This window comes from Apodemus sylvaticus, chromosome 10 (genome assembly GCF_947179515.1).
Source record: "Apodemus sylvaticus chromosome 10, mApoSyl1.1, whole genome shotgun sequence".
Lineage (NCBI taxonomy): Eukaryota > Metazoa > Chordata > Mammalia > Rodentia > Muridae > Apodemus > Apodemus sylvaticus.
This window is the reverse complement of record NC_067481.1, coordinates 58,618,950-58,631,242: the sequence shown is the minus strand read 5'-3', so window position 1 is coordinate 58,631,242 and position 12,293 is coordinate 58,618,950. Positions and strand designations below refer to the sequence as shown.

General features: G+C 42.6%; 1 protein-coding gene across 1 annotated transcript in view; it reads right to left on the bottom strand.

Moving 5' to 3' along the window:
* Positions 1–12,293, bottom strand: part of Dnah9 (dynein axonemal heavy chain 9) — a 347,292-nt gene that overhangs the window by 42,032 nt on the left and 292,967 nt on the right. Inside the window, exons 58-60 of the mRNA XM_052195119.1 lie at positions 9,591–9,761; positions 8,121–8,243; positions 1,811–2,004 (exon numbers count right to left, since the gene is read on the bottom strand). Of these exons, the coding sequence (XP_052051079.1) occupies positions 1,811–2,004; positions 8,121–8,243; positions 9,591–9,761 (488 nt within the window). The remainder of the gene's footprint in view (positions 1–1,810; positions 2,005–8,120; positions 8,244–9,590; positions 9,762–12,293) is intronic.

Here is a 12,293-nt window from a genome sequence, read left to right as displayed (position 1 = left end):
CTGTGATGTGCCATCATGCCCAGTATTTAAGGCCCCACATAGCTCTCTGCTTTTGTAGTCTATTCTTCACCGAGATTGTCTCCACTCCTGCCTCCAGTGGTCTTTTCCAACTTGCCCCATTTTGTGTTAAATAAATCCTTCCAGCTTACTAGATGTCTGACAAACTTCTCACTCTCACTGATCCTTCCATTATCTCCAAGACATAGTCTCTCTTGTGTCCTTCTCAACTGGATTTATTCTCCTGTACCAGAATGAAATCAGTGTTGGGCAGTGGCCACAAATTATTCATTGTCTAATGGTATCTTCAAATCTCTGCCTTCCTACTTGTGTGGCTTTACTAAGACTTGTTTCCACTAGCAGTGCACACCAGTGCCATTTTTTCATCCTATTTGGTCACTTTAACCATTCACTCAACACTTGGGCTCTTGGCTCATGAACTTTCTTCTAGCCTGGGTGATATCAACATCTGTTTGGACAGACCTCACACCTTTTAAAAAAAAGATTTATTTACTTTTTTTTAAGTATATGAGTACACTTTAGCTGTCTTCAGACACACCAGAAGAGGTCATTGGATCCCATTACAAGTGGTCATGGCCACCATGTGGTTGCTGGGAATTGAACTCAGGAATTCTGGCAGAGTAATCAGTGCTCTTAACTACTGAGCCAATCCCCTGCACCAAGTGATTTTCCTTTCTTACCCCTTTCTCTACCCAAATCACAGCCATCCCTCAATCCATGTCATTACTTGGGATTTTATTTTTATATGTTTGAAGAAAAAAAATCCCATTTTCAGACCAAAATCTTCAAATTCTTGTATTGACTGGTCCTATACCTTTATCTCAACAAACCTTTACCTGAAACAGTGTCATGGAAAGTGTAGGAATTTCAGTTTTCGGGCCCCCTGATAATTTCCCATCAGCCCATTCTTTTCACTTCCTTCCTATCTAGTGTAGATTCTGTGTCTTATAATTCCTTTACTTAAAAAGTAATGTTTTGAGGTATAATAAACACCCCACATGACTCACTTGTGTAAGTTTATTACCTGCTGATTTTTTAAAAAAATAAATCTACCAAGTTGTACAGTCTTCCTGACAGTACAGTATTAGAATATTTTCATGGCATCAGTGAGACCATTCACATATCTGATATGCGGGATATTTGATATGTGATCACTGTTGAGATGGTCATTAGGACTGACAGGTTGAGAACTGCTGCTCTGGGAATTCCCTGTCTCTTCCCATTCCCTTGGAGTTACAGGAAGGTGGTCACACTCATTCAGATTTGATGTGGGATCTGAAGATCTAGGTCTGGTCTTCTCAATTGCATGGTATTCTTTACCTTTATCTTTCAAACCTCAGGCCTCCTTTCAAACCTCCATTCTCTTTCAGATATTCAGTCTTGCCATCTCCTCTCATACAAACTCAACTGATGATCATCCAACTTTGCAGAGAAGTTAGAAGTCAAAATAGAAGTCAAATATTTAAAATTATAACTACTTCACTTTCTTTGTTTCTGTGATGCTAAATATAGGACTTCCATATGCCTTCTGGATCCCTCCACCTTTCTTCATAGTATAGGGGATTGGTATAATTTTCAGTGTTCATATTGGTGAGTATTTTCCCCCACACTTTGTATTACGACATTAATGGCAGATGGCATACCCAAAGTGACTGGTCTCATGGGTTTCAGTCTTAGTACAAAGGTGCCCATTACTATATAAACATGGTCTTGAGGAGCAACTTTGCCAGGCCGCCCTCCCTGAGATTGCCCTGTCTACATGCTGTCCCAGAGCCTGTGCCCTGATCCCTACCGCATGGCATAGGTCATCCGGTCAGGCCTCATGACTCTCATCATGCAGAGGCGCTGAAGTGCTGTCTTGTTCTTCCACTCTTGGGGAAACTTCTCCTTCTCGGGACACTCTGACTCCACAAACTTTTTCCAGCTCTTGGCAGAGCCTTCAATGTCTCGATCTAGATTGCAGAATTCCTCCATTGATGAGAGTGCCTGGAGAAGGCCAGAGAATGCTGTTCTAAAAATGCAGGTTCTCTAGAAAGTTGTGGCTTGCACTACATTAGAGGTAGAAAACCGAAAGGCAAGTGCATTCTAGACACAAATTGGACTCATTTGCACTCTAGTCTTGAGTCTTGGATTTTCCTCTGGAAATAATCAAGCTCTGGAAGAATATATTCAAGCTCATCCCTAAAACACTGCTCACAAGTACCATGCAGAATCTGTAAATAAAATGTTTGGATTGGCTCACAGCCAGCAGCATATTGCTACATATGAAAGGGAATCAAAGTAGGTCCTATGGTTTTCTGGTCGCAGAGCGGCAACAACCAAGGCAGAGAGGTTCTTCCTTATGTTATCACATTCAGTGTACTATCTCACTCTGCCCATCTATCTCTCAGAGGCCCCTAGGATACATTTCCATCCACTGCCTAGTCTGTAAGGATCAATTTGAAATACAGAATGTGGGAGCCACACTTCTTCATGGAATGCCTCTCTCTGAGGTGTCTTGCTCCATCCCACCCTAGTTGAGCATTCCTGCTTCAACTGTGGGTATGCACCTGAGTCTTACCAGTTCAGCTAAAGTTCTATTCTCTTTGCCACTCACTTAGACTCTTTCCTTTTCTTATGCTGGTCATGCTTATTATTTGTTAAGGCTTCACAAAGTCCAGTTCAAGGTCAGCAAACACAACACATCCTCTGTAATCTAGAGGATGATGTTCCTGCGTCTTTCCATAGAGTACTTATAGCTAGCTATTCACAGGGCTTAAGTTTCCAATAAACAATCACTCAGTTTCTAGATGTTTGATTCCTGATAGCTTGTGTCTTATCCCTTCTTCTTCCTCCTATTTGGGAAGGGTAGAAAGCAAGCCAGGACACTCCTTCCTCTGAAGCTGGAGGGAACCTGTACCATGTAACCTCTGCTCATGCGTAGGAGCCCTAGTAGGAGACCTTGGCCTAGTCATAGCTCTTATGAATGGGACTTTCAGGGCAGTCTTCATTCTAGATTTCCAGCCATTTTTGCACTACTTGGAAGCACCCCCTTTCCTTCCAGAAAACCTCATTCTCAGTTTAGTATAAATTACTTCAACCACACTTATCTCCTTTCCCCAGCATCTCCCAGATCCATCTCCACCTTCCTACCCACCCAATTTTGTTTTATCGCTTTCTCTTCCCCTATCCCCAAATTAAGATAATATTTTCCATATACTCTTGTGTATAATAACTGTCCTGAAGTGTGGGTTTACATACCAAAAGTCACATCCATAAAGAAAATTGCATCTTCTCCTAGCAGCTATCAAATGCCAATAAATCCTCAGTTAGGGAACTAACTCCTGCCTCCTTCTGCCTGTGTTGGGGTTTTATCTTGCTGGGCTGACATAGGCCTTGTGCATGCTGCCACTCTCTCTGTGAGTTCCTATGCATAGCTGACCTACTGTGTCCAGAACACTATTTGCCATTACCCACCATCTCCCCTGGCCCCTAAGATCTTTCTGTCCCTTCTGTTAAGATCCTGGTCACAGAGGTAAGGGATGTGCTATCGACAGTCCACTTCAGGGTGAGTAAGGAGTAGTAAATCTTACTAGACAGCCATAATATGTCTATGGTATCACCAGTCTTCATATTAAAACATTGGGTGGGTGTTATGGTTTAAATATAGCATTTGTTTTTAATACTTAATCCCCCACTTGTAGCATTATTTTGGAAACTCGAGGGAAGGGCTAGCTGGAGGAAGGTCACTGGGAGTGGATATTTATGGGTATATTATCCCTGGCCACCTTTGCTTTTGCTCTGTTTTCTAGTCTACCATGTGTAAATTGTCCATCACACCTTCCCTAGTCTGATGAACTGAGTCCTATACCATCATGAACAAAAATTATTGTTGACACCATACGTTGTGCTGTTAGGTATTATTTTCATTGTAGTGACAAAAAGCAAATGTATTCAGTGGGGATTTGACACCAGACAATGCCCTTATGACATTTAGTGATATGCAGTGCTTCTACTCCCCCTTTATAGTTTATTTCTCCAACAGTAGATGAAGGGTCTAAAACACTCATATAATGCAATGAATGTTAAAAAGCTCAAAAACTGTTATTTGAATCCATCCATTCATCAGTCAATTTATTGATTAATATATTCATTTATTAATTCATATATTCTTTCAACATTTTCAAGTTCCTATTATATTCCAAGAGCATCAGAATACAATAGTGAACAAACAGGAATGCGCCTTCAAGTAGCTTACAATTTTAAGGAAAAGGGAGATGAAGGATATCTTGGAAGGCATGGTGGATTCTGTCAGGGAGGCGCATAGGTGGAGGGAATGAGAAAGCATCTCATGAGAAGGATAAAAGTGAGCCAGAACTTAGAGGGTGAGATGGGACCACGAGAAGCACGAGGGCAGCGGAGAATCCTTACTGGGGATGAGAAGGTGTTTCTTATGCTATGTGGTTAGGGTAGAGTTAGTAATCCACAGAGCCCAAGGAAGAGGATGTGAGTTCACCCCCACAGAAGAGCGCAGGCGCAGCCTTCTTCCATGACAAGTGATGTAGGGTGCTATAAGGAAAGGTAGATGAGGGACAGGGAGACAGGGTTCAATCCAGCATCACCATTTACAGACCACTGGACTTGAAGTCTACTTGGACTTGGGTTTGTTCATGCCAAAAAATGAGGCCAGGTGATCATGTGCCATAGCTTATATTCTAGCATAGACGCAAAGCCTTGGAGACCATAAAAGTTCCTTCCAGGGAGCCTTGACAGCTATTGGATTTCAGTTGCTATACTACTCATCTCTAATGCCCATAATATTGTGAGCTCTCTTGGGCAAGAACTTCCTTAGGCACAGGCAGCTTTTGGGAAGTGTTTAATTAAGGAAGTGGATGTCTATAGGACCAGCCTGAGGGGAGCGCTGGGCTGGGCTGGGCAAAGCTGCACCTGATGTCATTATTTCTCTCCATGCTGAGGAGCTGATTCTCACCTACTTGCAGGTTCCCTGCACACCCCTCCTCACCAGCTTGCAGCATCATTAACCCTTTGCTGTCCAATTATCCTTATCGTGTCCACAAAACAGAGCAATTTACACCATGACCAGAGCTCCCAGCTGCCAGGACTGGTCTGAAACCACATCCTTGAAGCTCTTTGGTGAATACAATTGAAACATTTAATCTCCCAAATGAGGGAAGGAGATTTCTAGCCTTCTAATAAGCTAAATGGAAATGACTAATTAACCTAATTACTTTGGACTGTGCAGCAAAATACAACAGTGCTAAATTGGCAACCAGAGTGGCAGCCAGGGGCCTTTTCAAAGGCAAACAAAGAAATTCAGCACAGATGAGATTTTCTAATGAAGAACAGAACATGCCCATTACCTGAAAGTTCAGCCTTTGAGGGGACTGAAAACATCCTTACAAAGGATAACAATAAAAGCAGGATTTTATCACAGAAATGTCATTCATTACCTACTTATTAGTTCTTCTAGGGAGGGAAGCAAGACAATCAACCTTCCTCATTAGATAGAATCCTTTAAAATGTTGTTTTTTATCATCTCCTATTCAATTATACTCAGTTTGTTTCTTTAGGCTACAATCCAAGGGAACACTTTAAAAGCATTCATCAAAGGCTTCCATGATGTGTACCACATATTGCTCTGTGCTTCACCTGTGAGCATCCCAGGCTGTGCTCCGGTATGATGGATCTGGAACTGTTGTACCACACAGCAAACTCGAGGAGAGAGGAGGGAGGAGGGAGGAGGGAGGGGGGAGGGGGAGGAGGGAGGGGGAGGGGAGGGGGAGAGGGGAGAGGGGAGAGGGGGGAGGGGGGAGGGGAGAGGGGGAGAGGGGAGAGGAGAGAGGGGGAGAGGGGGAGAGGGGGAGAGGGGGAGAGGGGAGAGGGGGAGAGGGGAGAGGGGAGAGGAGAGGGGGAGAGGAGAGAGGGGGAGAGGGGGAGAGGGGAGAGAGGAGAGAGGAGAGAGGGGAGAGAGGAGAGAGGAGAGAGGGGAGAGGAGAGAGGGGAGAGGAGAGAGGGGGAGAGGGGGAGAGAGAGGGAGAGAGAGAAGGAGAGGGAGAGAGAGAAGGAGAGGGAGAGAGGGAGAGAGAGAGAGGGAGAGAGAGAAGAAGAGGGAGAGAGGGGGAGAGGGAGAGGGAAAGAGAGAGAGAGAGAGGCAGAGACAGAGAACTTTGCTTTTTTGCAAAAGACTAAATAGCTAGATGAGCTCAGCCCACAAAAACAAAACAAAACAAAACGCCAGAGTGAAGCCAAGGCATGCCAACAATGCATTCTGTGAGAGGAGGGAAGGAAAGAATCTGTACACTAGTGTGGGTTGAGCTCTGTGAGATGGAAGCACTTGGAGTGTTTTCCCTGTGGACAGATTCTAGTAGGCACACTCCATTAGCCATAGCATGCATGTCCCCTATATTGGGGAAATTTATAATCAGGATTATTAGGAATTGTGTTTATCAGAAGATATACTGAAAAGTTATCCTCCAGCACAATTTTTCTTTCATTAAAATTAAAATTAAAAATTAATATGGTCTTTGTAGGTGTACTCAGTTTAAATGGTTTTATTAGGGTAGGCCCTAGTCCGCTGTGACGGGTGCCTTTACAAGAATGAAAGAGACACACAGAGGGAAGACAGCTTTGGGCAGACTGTGCAGGTGGAGACTGAGCCTAAGCCTATAGGGCCCTAACTGAGGAATGTCACAGGTGCCCCCAAACTGGAAGATGCCAAGACAAATCCCGCCAAGAGGATTTGGAGGCAGCCTGGTTCTGCTTACATCATCACTTCAGATTTCCAGGCTCCACAACTGTCCACTTCTGTCATTTTAGGAAACTTTGCTTATAGTGCTTGACAACGGCAGCCTGTGAAGCAAACACTGCAACTATCAGCAGATTCTAACTCCTGAATGTTTACTTTGTGGAAGATGTTATGGTGTCCATTTTATATATAAGGAAACAAAGGATCCAGAGAGTTAGGTAACATGCCGAGTGCTTCCCCTTCCCCAACACATGAACACTCATACTTATATTTGCATTCACACACACTCACATACGCACACACACACACATCTGAATCCAGAGCCTGTGTTAACTAAGTCGTTTTCATTGTTGCTCTTGTTCTGAATGGGTTCATTCAGAACTGCTTTCAGAACAGACTTTTCATAAAGGCATCAGACACTTGTGTCAGGATTTCCAACCCAGCAACGTAGCCACTATTGTGCACTATTAAACATTTGTACACTGTAAGAACAAACATGGAAGACCATAAGCAGGATTCATCTTACAAATGTGCTATTTCATGTGTGCCCATTGGGTATGTACTGAAGCGCTGCCTCTGTAGAATGCAGGCGTGGACTCTCTGGATCTGGGAGTTAGTCGTTCCTCATTTTCTGGTAGATATCAGGTCTGGCTCCAAATGTCAATTGAGTTCCTACTAAAAGGACTTTGTAGCTTGTGATCTTTTCAAAATTCATAAAGTCTTGACTAGACTAATCCATCTAACATGGATTTGTATCCTAGATTTGCTATTTCTAAGGGGTAGGACCTATGTTTTATATTCCCATGTTAACTAAGAACAAACAAGACCCATTTTGCAGATGGACAAGAGGATGAAACAGTAGTGTGTTTCAACAAACCCAACAGATATGAGCTACTCTTAAGCACTAAGAGTCCCAGGTTGGGAAGGATCCTCTTGCTTGGAGTTTTAGTTCAGAGTAATAGAGATGCCCAGCAGAGCTCCAGCACTAACCTGATTTCTGAAAGTGGCATAGAACAGCTTCACAAAAGTCCCTGGGCTTGTTGGAGCCACCCAGATTCCATCCCTAAGCCTTAGCAGAGGAAAGGAAGCTTAACTGGCAAACAAACAAAACACAAAACACCAGGACTTTTGATTCCCTCCCATTCTAAAGGGAGAGTACTCACTGCAGCATTTCCTGCTTGCTTCTTGGCAGGCTTGGATAGAATGATATTGTTGCAGTGGGTGCAAGAAAGGGAACATGCATGTGTGCAAAATGGCTCCATATTTCAACTCTGAGAGAATCACACTAATGTCATGAGGACTGGTATTTAAGTCAAACCGTTGAGACAGCATAACTTTTTTGGGGATTGGTACTTACCTTGATGCCTCCCCAGGCCTGGTGGGATAGGAACTCCATTGGGCTGGGAGTTCCTGTTTGTACTGGAGCCCGAAGCAAGAAGTCCAACTCTGCTGCATTGACCTCCTGATTCACAAGGAGAATCTGCAATGTAGAAAAACAACACTGAGATTCTTCAGCTGTGGACACGGCAGGCTGGAGATCTTAGGGCTTGTCACTTAGTGCAATTACTGCTGCCTTTAGCTCTAGAGCTTGCCCATCAATTTTGGCTATTTAAAGAGGGTGGATTAGAAGTGTATATTCATGCAAATTTCTTCTATGTGCATCTGTTTTCAGCCAAAACACCAGAGCGATTTAAATGCACACAGAGGATGACTATATATCTTGGTTAGCAAGTATTATATATCAATCATAAGTGCCATGGAATATGTGCTTGCAATTTAATTGAGCAGATGACACATACAAACGACATGATTTGAAGAAAGTGTCAAGGCGACATATGAATATATGCAAAATAGAAGTGCATATATAAATCAATAAAGAGTTCTAAGTAGAGGCGTGACTAGCAGTCAGGAGAAGGAATAGATTAATCCAGCCATGATTTGTGTTTTGGGGTTTGGGGAAGATAAGGGACAGGGATGTTAAAATAGGAAGGGAGAACTTTCCAGGGAGAGGGGTTGAAGGTATAGGGGCTTGGAGAGCTGTGTGGAGAGGTATATGCATGGGATGGGAGAGTCTTTGTCTTGGCTGTGGAGATGAGTCACATGAGAGGTGGGATCCAGATTTCTTTGAAGGTTACGCTATCATCTGGGTCATACAGAGGGTGAGTGGTAAGGTGTGCTAACATGAACATGCGACCCAGACACTGAAACATACAAAGAATACAAATGGATGACAGGACAATTGACTTTTAGCACTGGAGTGGGTCTTTGGGTTCATATAGCTTGTGCGATACACTTACTTATACATGGAAACATCCCAATTCCAAATGGTGAGGAAGGCACATACAGAGAAGAGAAGTTTTATGGCTCTTTGATATTGGAACTAAATGACTGATCAAGGTTTCTTCCTAATATTACAGTGACATGGAAAGTCTTAAGTTTTCAAGTTCCCAAGAATCAAAGCTGTTGAAATCTCCCCTAGTGTGTTGTAGTGATAGCACTAGAGACCCAGATCTATTGATTGTGCACCAATCTATTGGTTGTATGATCAGTGCCAATTTGGTTGGCTGTTCGTGGCTTCTGGTAGGACATTTTGAGGATCTCAGATTATCGAGTATCAGCGGGAAGAAAGTACAATGATTGATTAAAAATGTTTGCTCTGAGTAGGACAATGGTCAGTTATGAGTGTGTGACTCAGCCATAGTTGGACTATGGTGGGTCAGTGCATGTGACGACCAGGTTGAGCTCCTTTGAGAAATGCTATCATTTCTTAAGCAAGCTGACTGGATGGTAAATGTTACTCATGGAAACATCTTTGGTTTGCTTTTACCTGAAAGGTGATCTGGGCTAGGTAGGTTAGCTTATCACACTCGAAGAGGCCACGTGTGGTATACTGGTATACTGAGAAAGTTATGCTGTCTATTAGATTAGCCACTCGCTCTTTGACACTTTCACTGGGTGTCGCCTTCTCCACAGCTTTCTGGAAGACAATGCTGAAGGCCTGTGGAGAGATTTATAGGTGATTTATAAAAGCCTCTTCCCTATGAAGAATATTATAATTTTCTAGTTATGCATTAAAAGATTTTCCCATCACTTCCTGCTAAGAGGAGAAACTAGTAAGAAATTGTGCATTCAGGGACTGTAGAGGTGGCTCAGAGGTTAAGAGCACTGGTTGTTCTTTCCAGGAGACCCAGGTTCGATTCCTAATACCCACACTATTATTCACAACTATAACTCCAGTCTCAGGAGATTTGACACCTGTGTGAGGGCACCAGAATGTTATTAGCATTTAATTTGTCTTTCCAAAACTCATATTGGAATTTATTCCCTACCCTGAGTATTTAAGAGGATGGAAACTTAGTTTGACTATGATATTCATAGAAGGGGCCTTTCGGAGGTGAGGTCATCCACAAATAGGGCATAGAGATATGATACCATACTCTTACCAAGTGATGTCCTATGCAACTTCTGTACTCTGCCAACAGACAGACTGTCACCATTATAGCCTCTGGAACTTGAACCAAGAACTAAGAGCCAAAATAAGCTTATCTTTATAATTTACCTGGTGCTATTAGGGACTGGAGAGATGGCCCGGAGGTTATTAGCAATGTAAAATGGTTTAATAAATGTGCGTGTTAAGTGTTGATTAGTGAAATCAATGAAAAACAACATGCTGTAGCCAAAGGCCGTGATCTAGTAAGTTTTAATCAGATAACTACCTAAACACAAAGGTGACACAGCCAAGAGTGACTGTTTGAGTTAGTGATGTCATTTAATAGATGACAAATTTCTTATGGCCTAGAGACCATGTTCTGAACAACTTCCCTTTCTAAAACTGATCCTGGCACATAGTAGGTAGTGAGAACTATTTTATGTTATGACTTCTCTCAACAAGTATCTCAGATGCCATTTTTTGTTTCTCGTAGCTTTGCATTCAGTCTCCTAAGTCCTTGTAAGCATCTTTTAATCTCACTGCCTTTTCCTGCAGTGGAAGGAACACAGCCTCCTTTAAGTCCATCTCTGAACTACAAACAGTGCATAGTATAGAATAAAAATGATGTGACCAAAGTGAAAATTTCTGGTTGTGTCATGTGATGCAGACTCATGTGATGTTTTGCTGAAACAGACCCAGGAGAGGACACTTGATGTTTGGAGAGAGTATAAGCAGGACCCAAGACACAGTGATGGAATGCTTGCCTTGCTAGCTGTACTATGTATGTATCATTGGTCTCATATCTTCGCTGATCTTCACTTCATTGAGAGGGGAATGACAGAAAACTTCTCCTGGCATTCCAGCTGGTTCTGGTTACCCCTGCTAATTTGTGCTGGTTTGGCCACTGCTGCTGATTTGTGTTTGGTGACACTTTTGAATTGGTCTGTTAGTATCCTGATACTACTGAACCAGACTGCCTATATCCTGACAAAGAGATTGGGGATTGCCCCCAAAGAACTACTTCTAAACAGGTCCACATCCCCTTGTCCTGTTTACGCCCTTTCCTCTCCTACTCTTGGATGGTGGGCTAGAAGGGTTGGGGTTGAAGTGTTTGAGATCCCTTATTAAAGATGGTTTTGAAAAATCTAAGCCTACATATGACCAATATCTATCATTTGAAACTTAGTGATTTCTCATAAAATAAATATTGGAGATTCTACATTTTAAGTGTAATATGAATAGAACAAATAATGAAAGGAAATAAGAACCAATATATAAATTGATTTAATCCTTAGTTCTGCAGATATCTACTCATTTCCCCAATTTCCTTTTGTGGTTCCAAGAAGTAAAATAAAAGCCCTTTCAGTCTCCACAACATCAAGTATTTGAATGAACATCAGTGGAAGCCATGCAAGATTTGAGTCTTGGTGTTCTTCATTTAAGAACGGTGAGGGTGGACATTTCTGTTTCACAGTGCCAATGTGTTTCTAGTTAATGAAGTCCTAGGAGCTTTCTTGGGTTGCTAATGATCTCAGCAAATCTTCTGCTGGTGCTTAACCCAACCCATTATATTTATCTTCCACTGATAGAGTTTTAAATAAAAATGATAGCTCAGTAGAGGCTGATTATATCCCCTAGGGCCACAGGGAGCAAGGTGGGAAGCTTCCACTGGTAGAGCAGGTGGCCTGAATGGGCCAGGATGGCTCGCCTTGTCCTTGCCATTACTTCCCATTTCCCCTAAAATTCCTTTCAAAGGTCAGTAAAGAACCCTTTTAAAGGACCAGTGATATTTCTTCCAAAGGTCAGTAAAGAACCACAGGTTATTGAATTTGGGTAAGGTGATTTATAATCTGGGAAAACACTAAGAGAAAAAATAAATCCTGGCTACATTTAGCATTTATTTTACACCATATGTATGTTGACTGCTTGTACATTTCCCCGCTTTCGGTATGTCACTGTCTCTGGGGCTGGGCCTGACCCCATGTTTGCAGCTTCCCTAGAAGGGTTCTCCCCTACAGAGATTTTTTTAATTTTTTTCCTGACTTTAGCTACCTTTAAAGATGCTCAACAGCTATTCTGAAACCTTAGGGGCCAAATCAA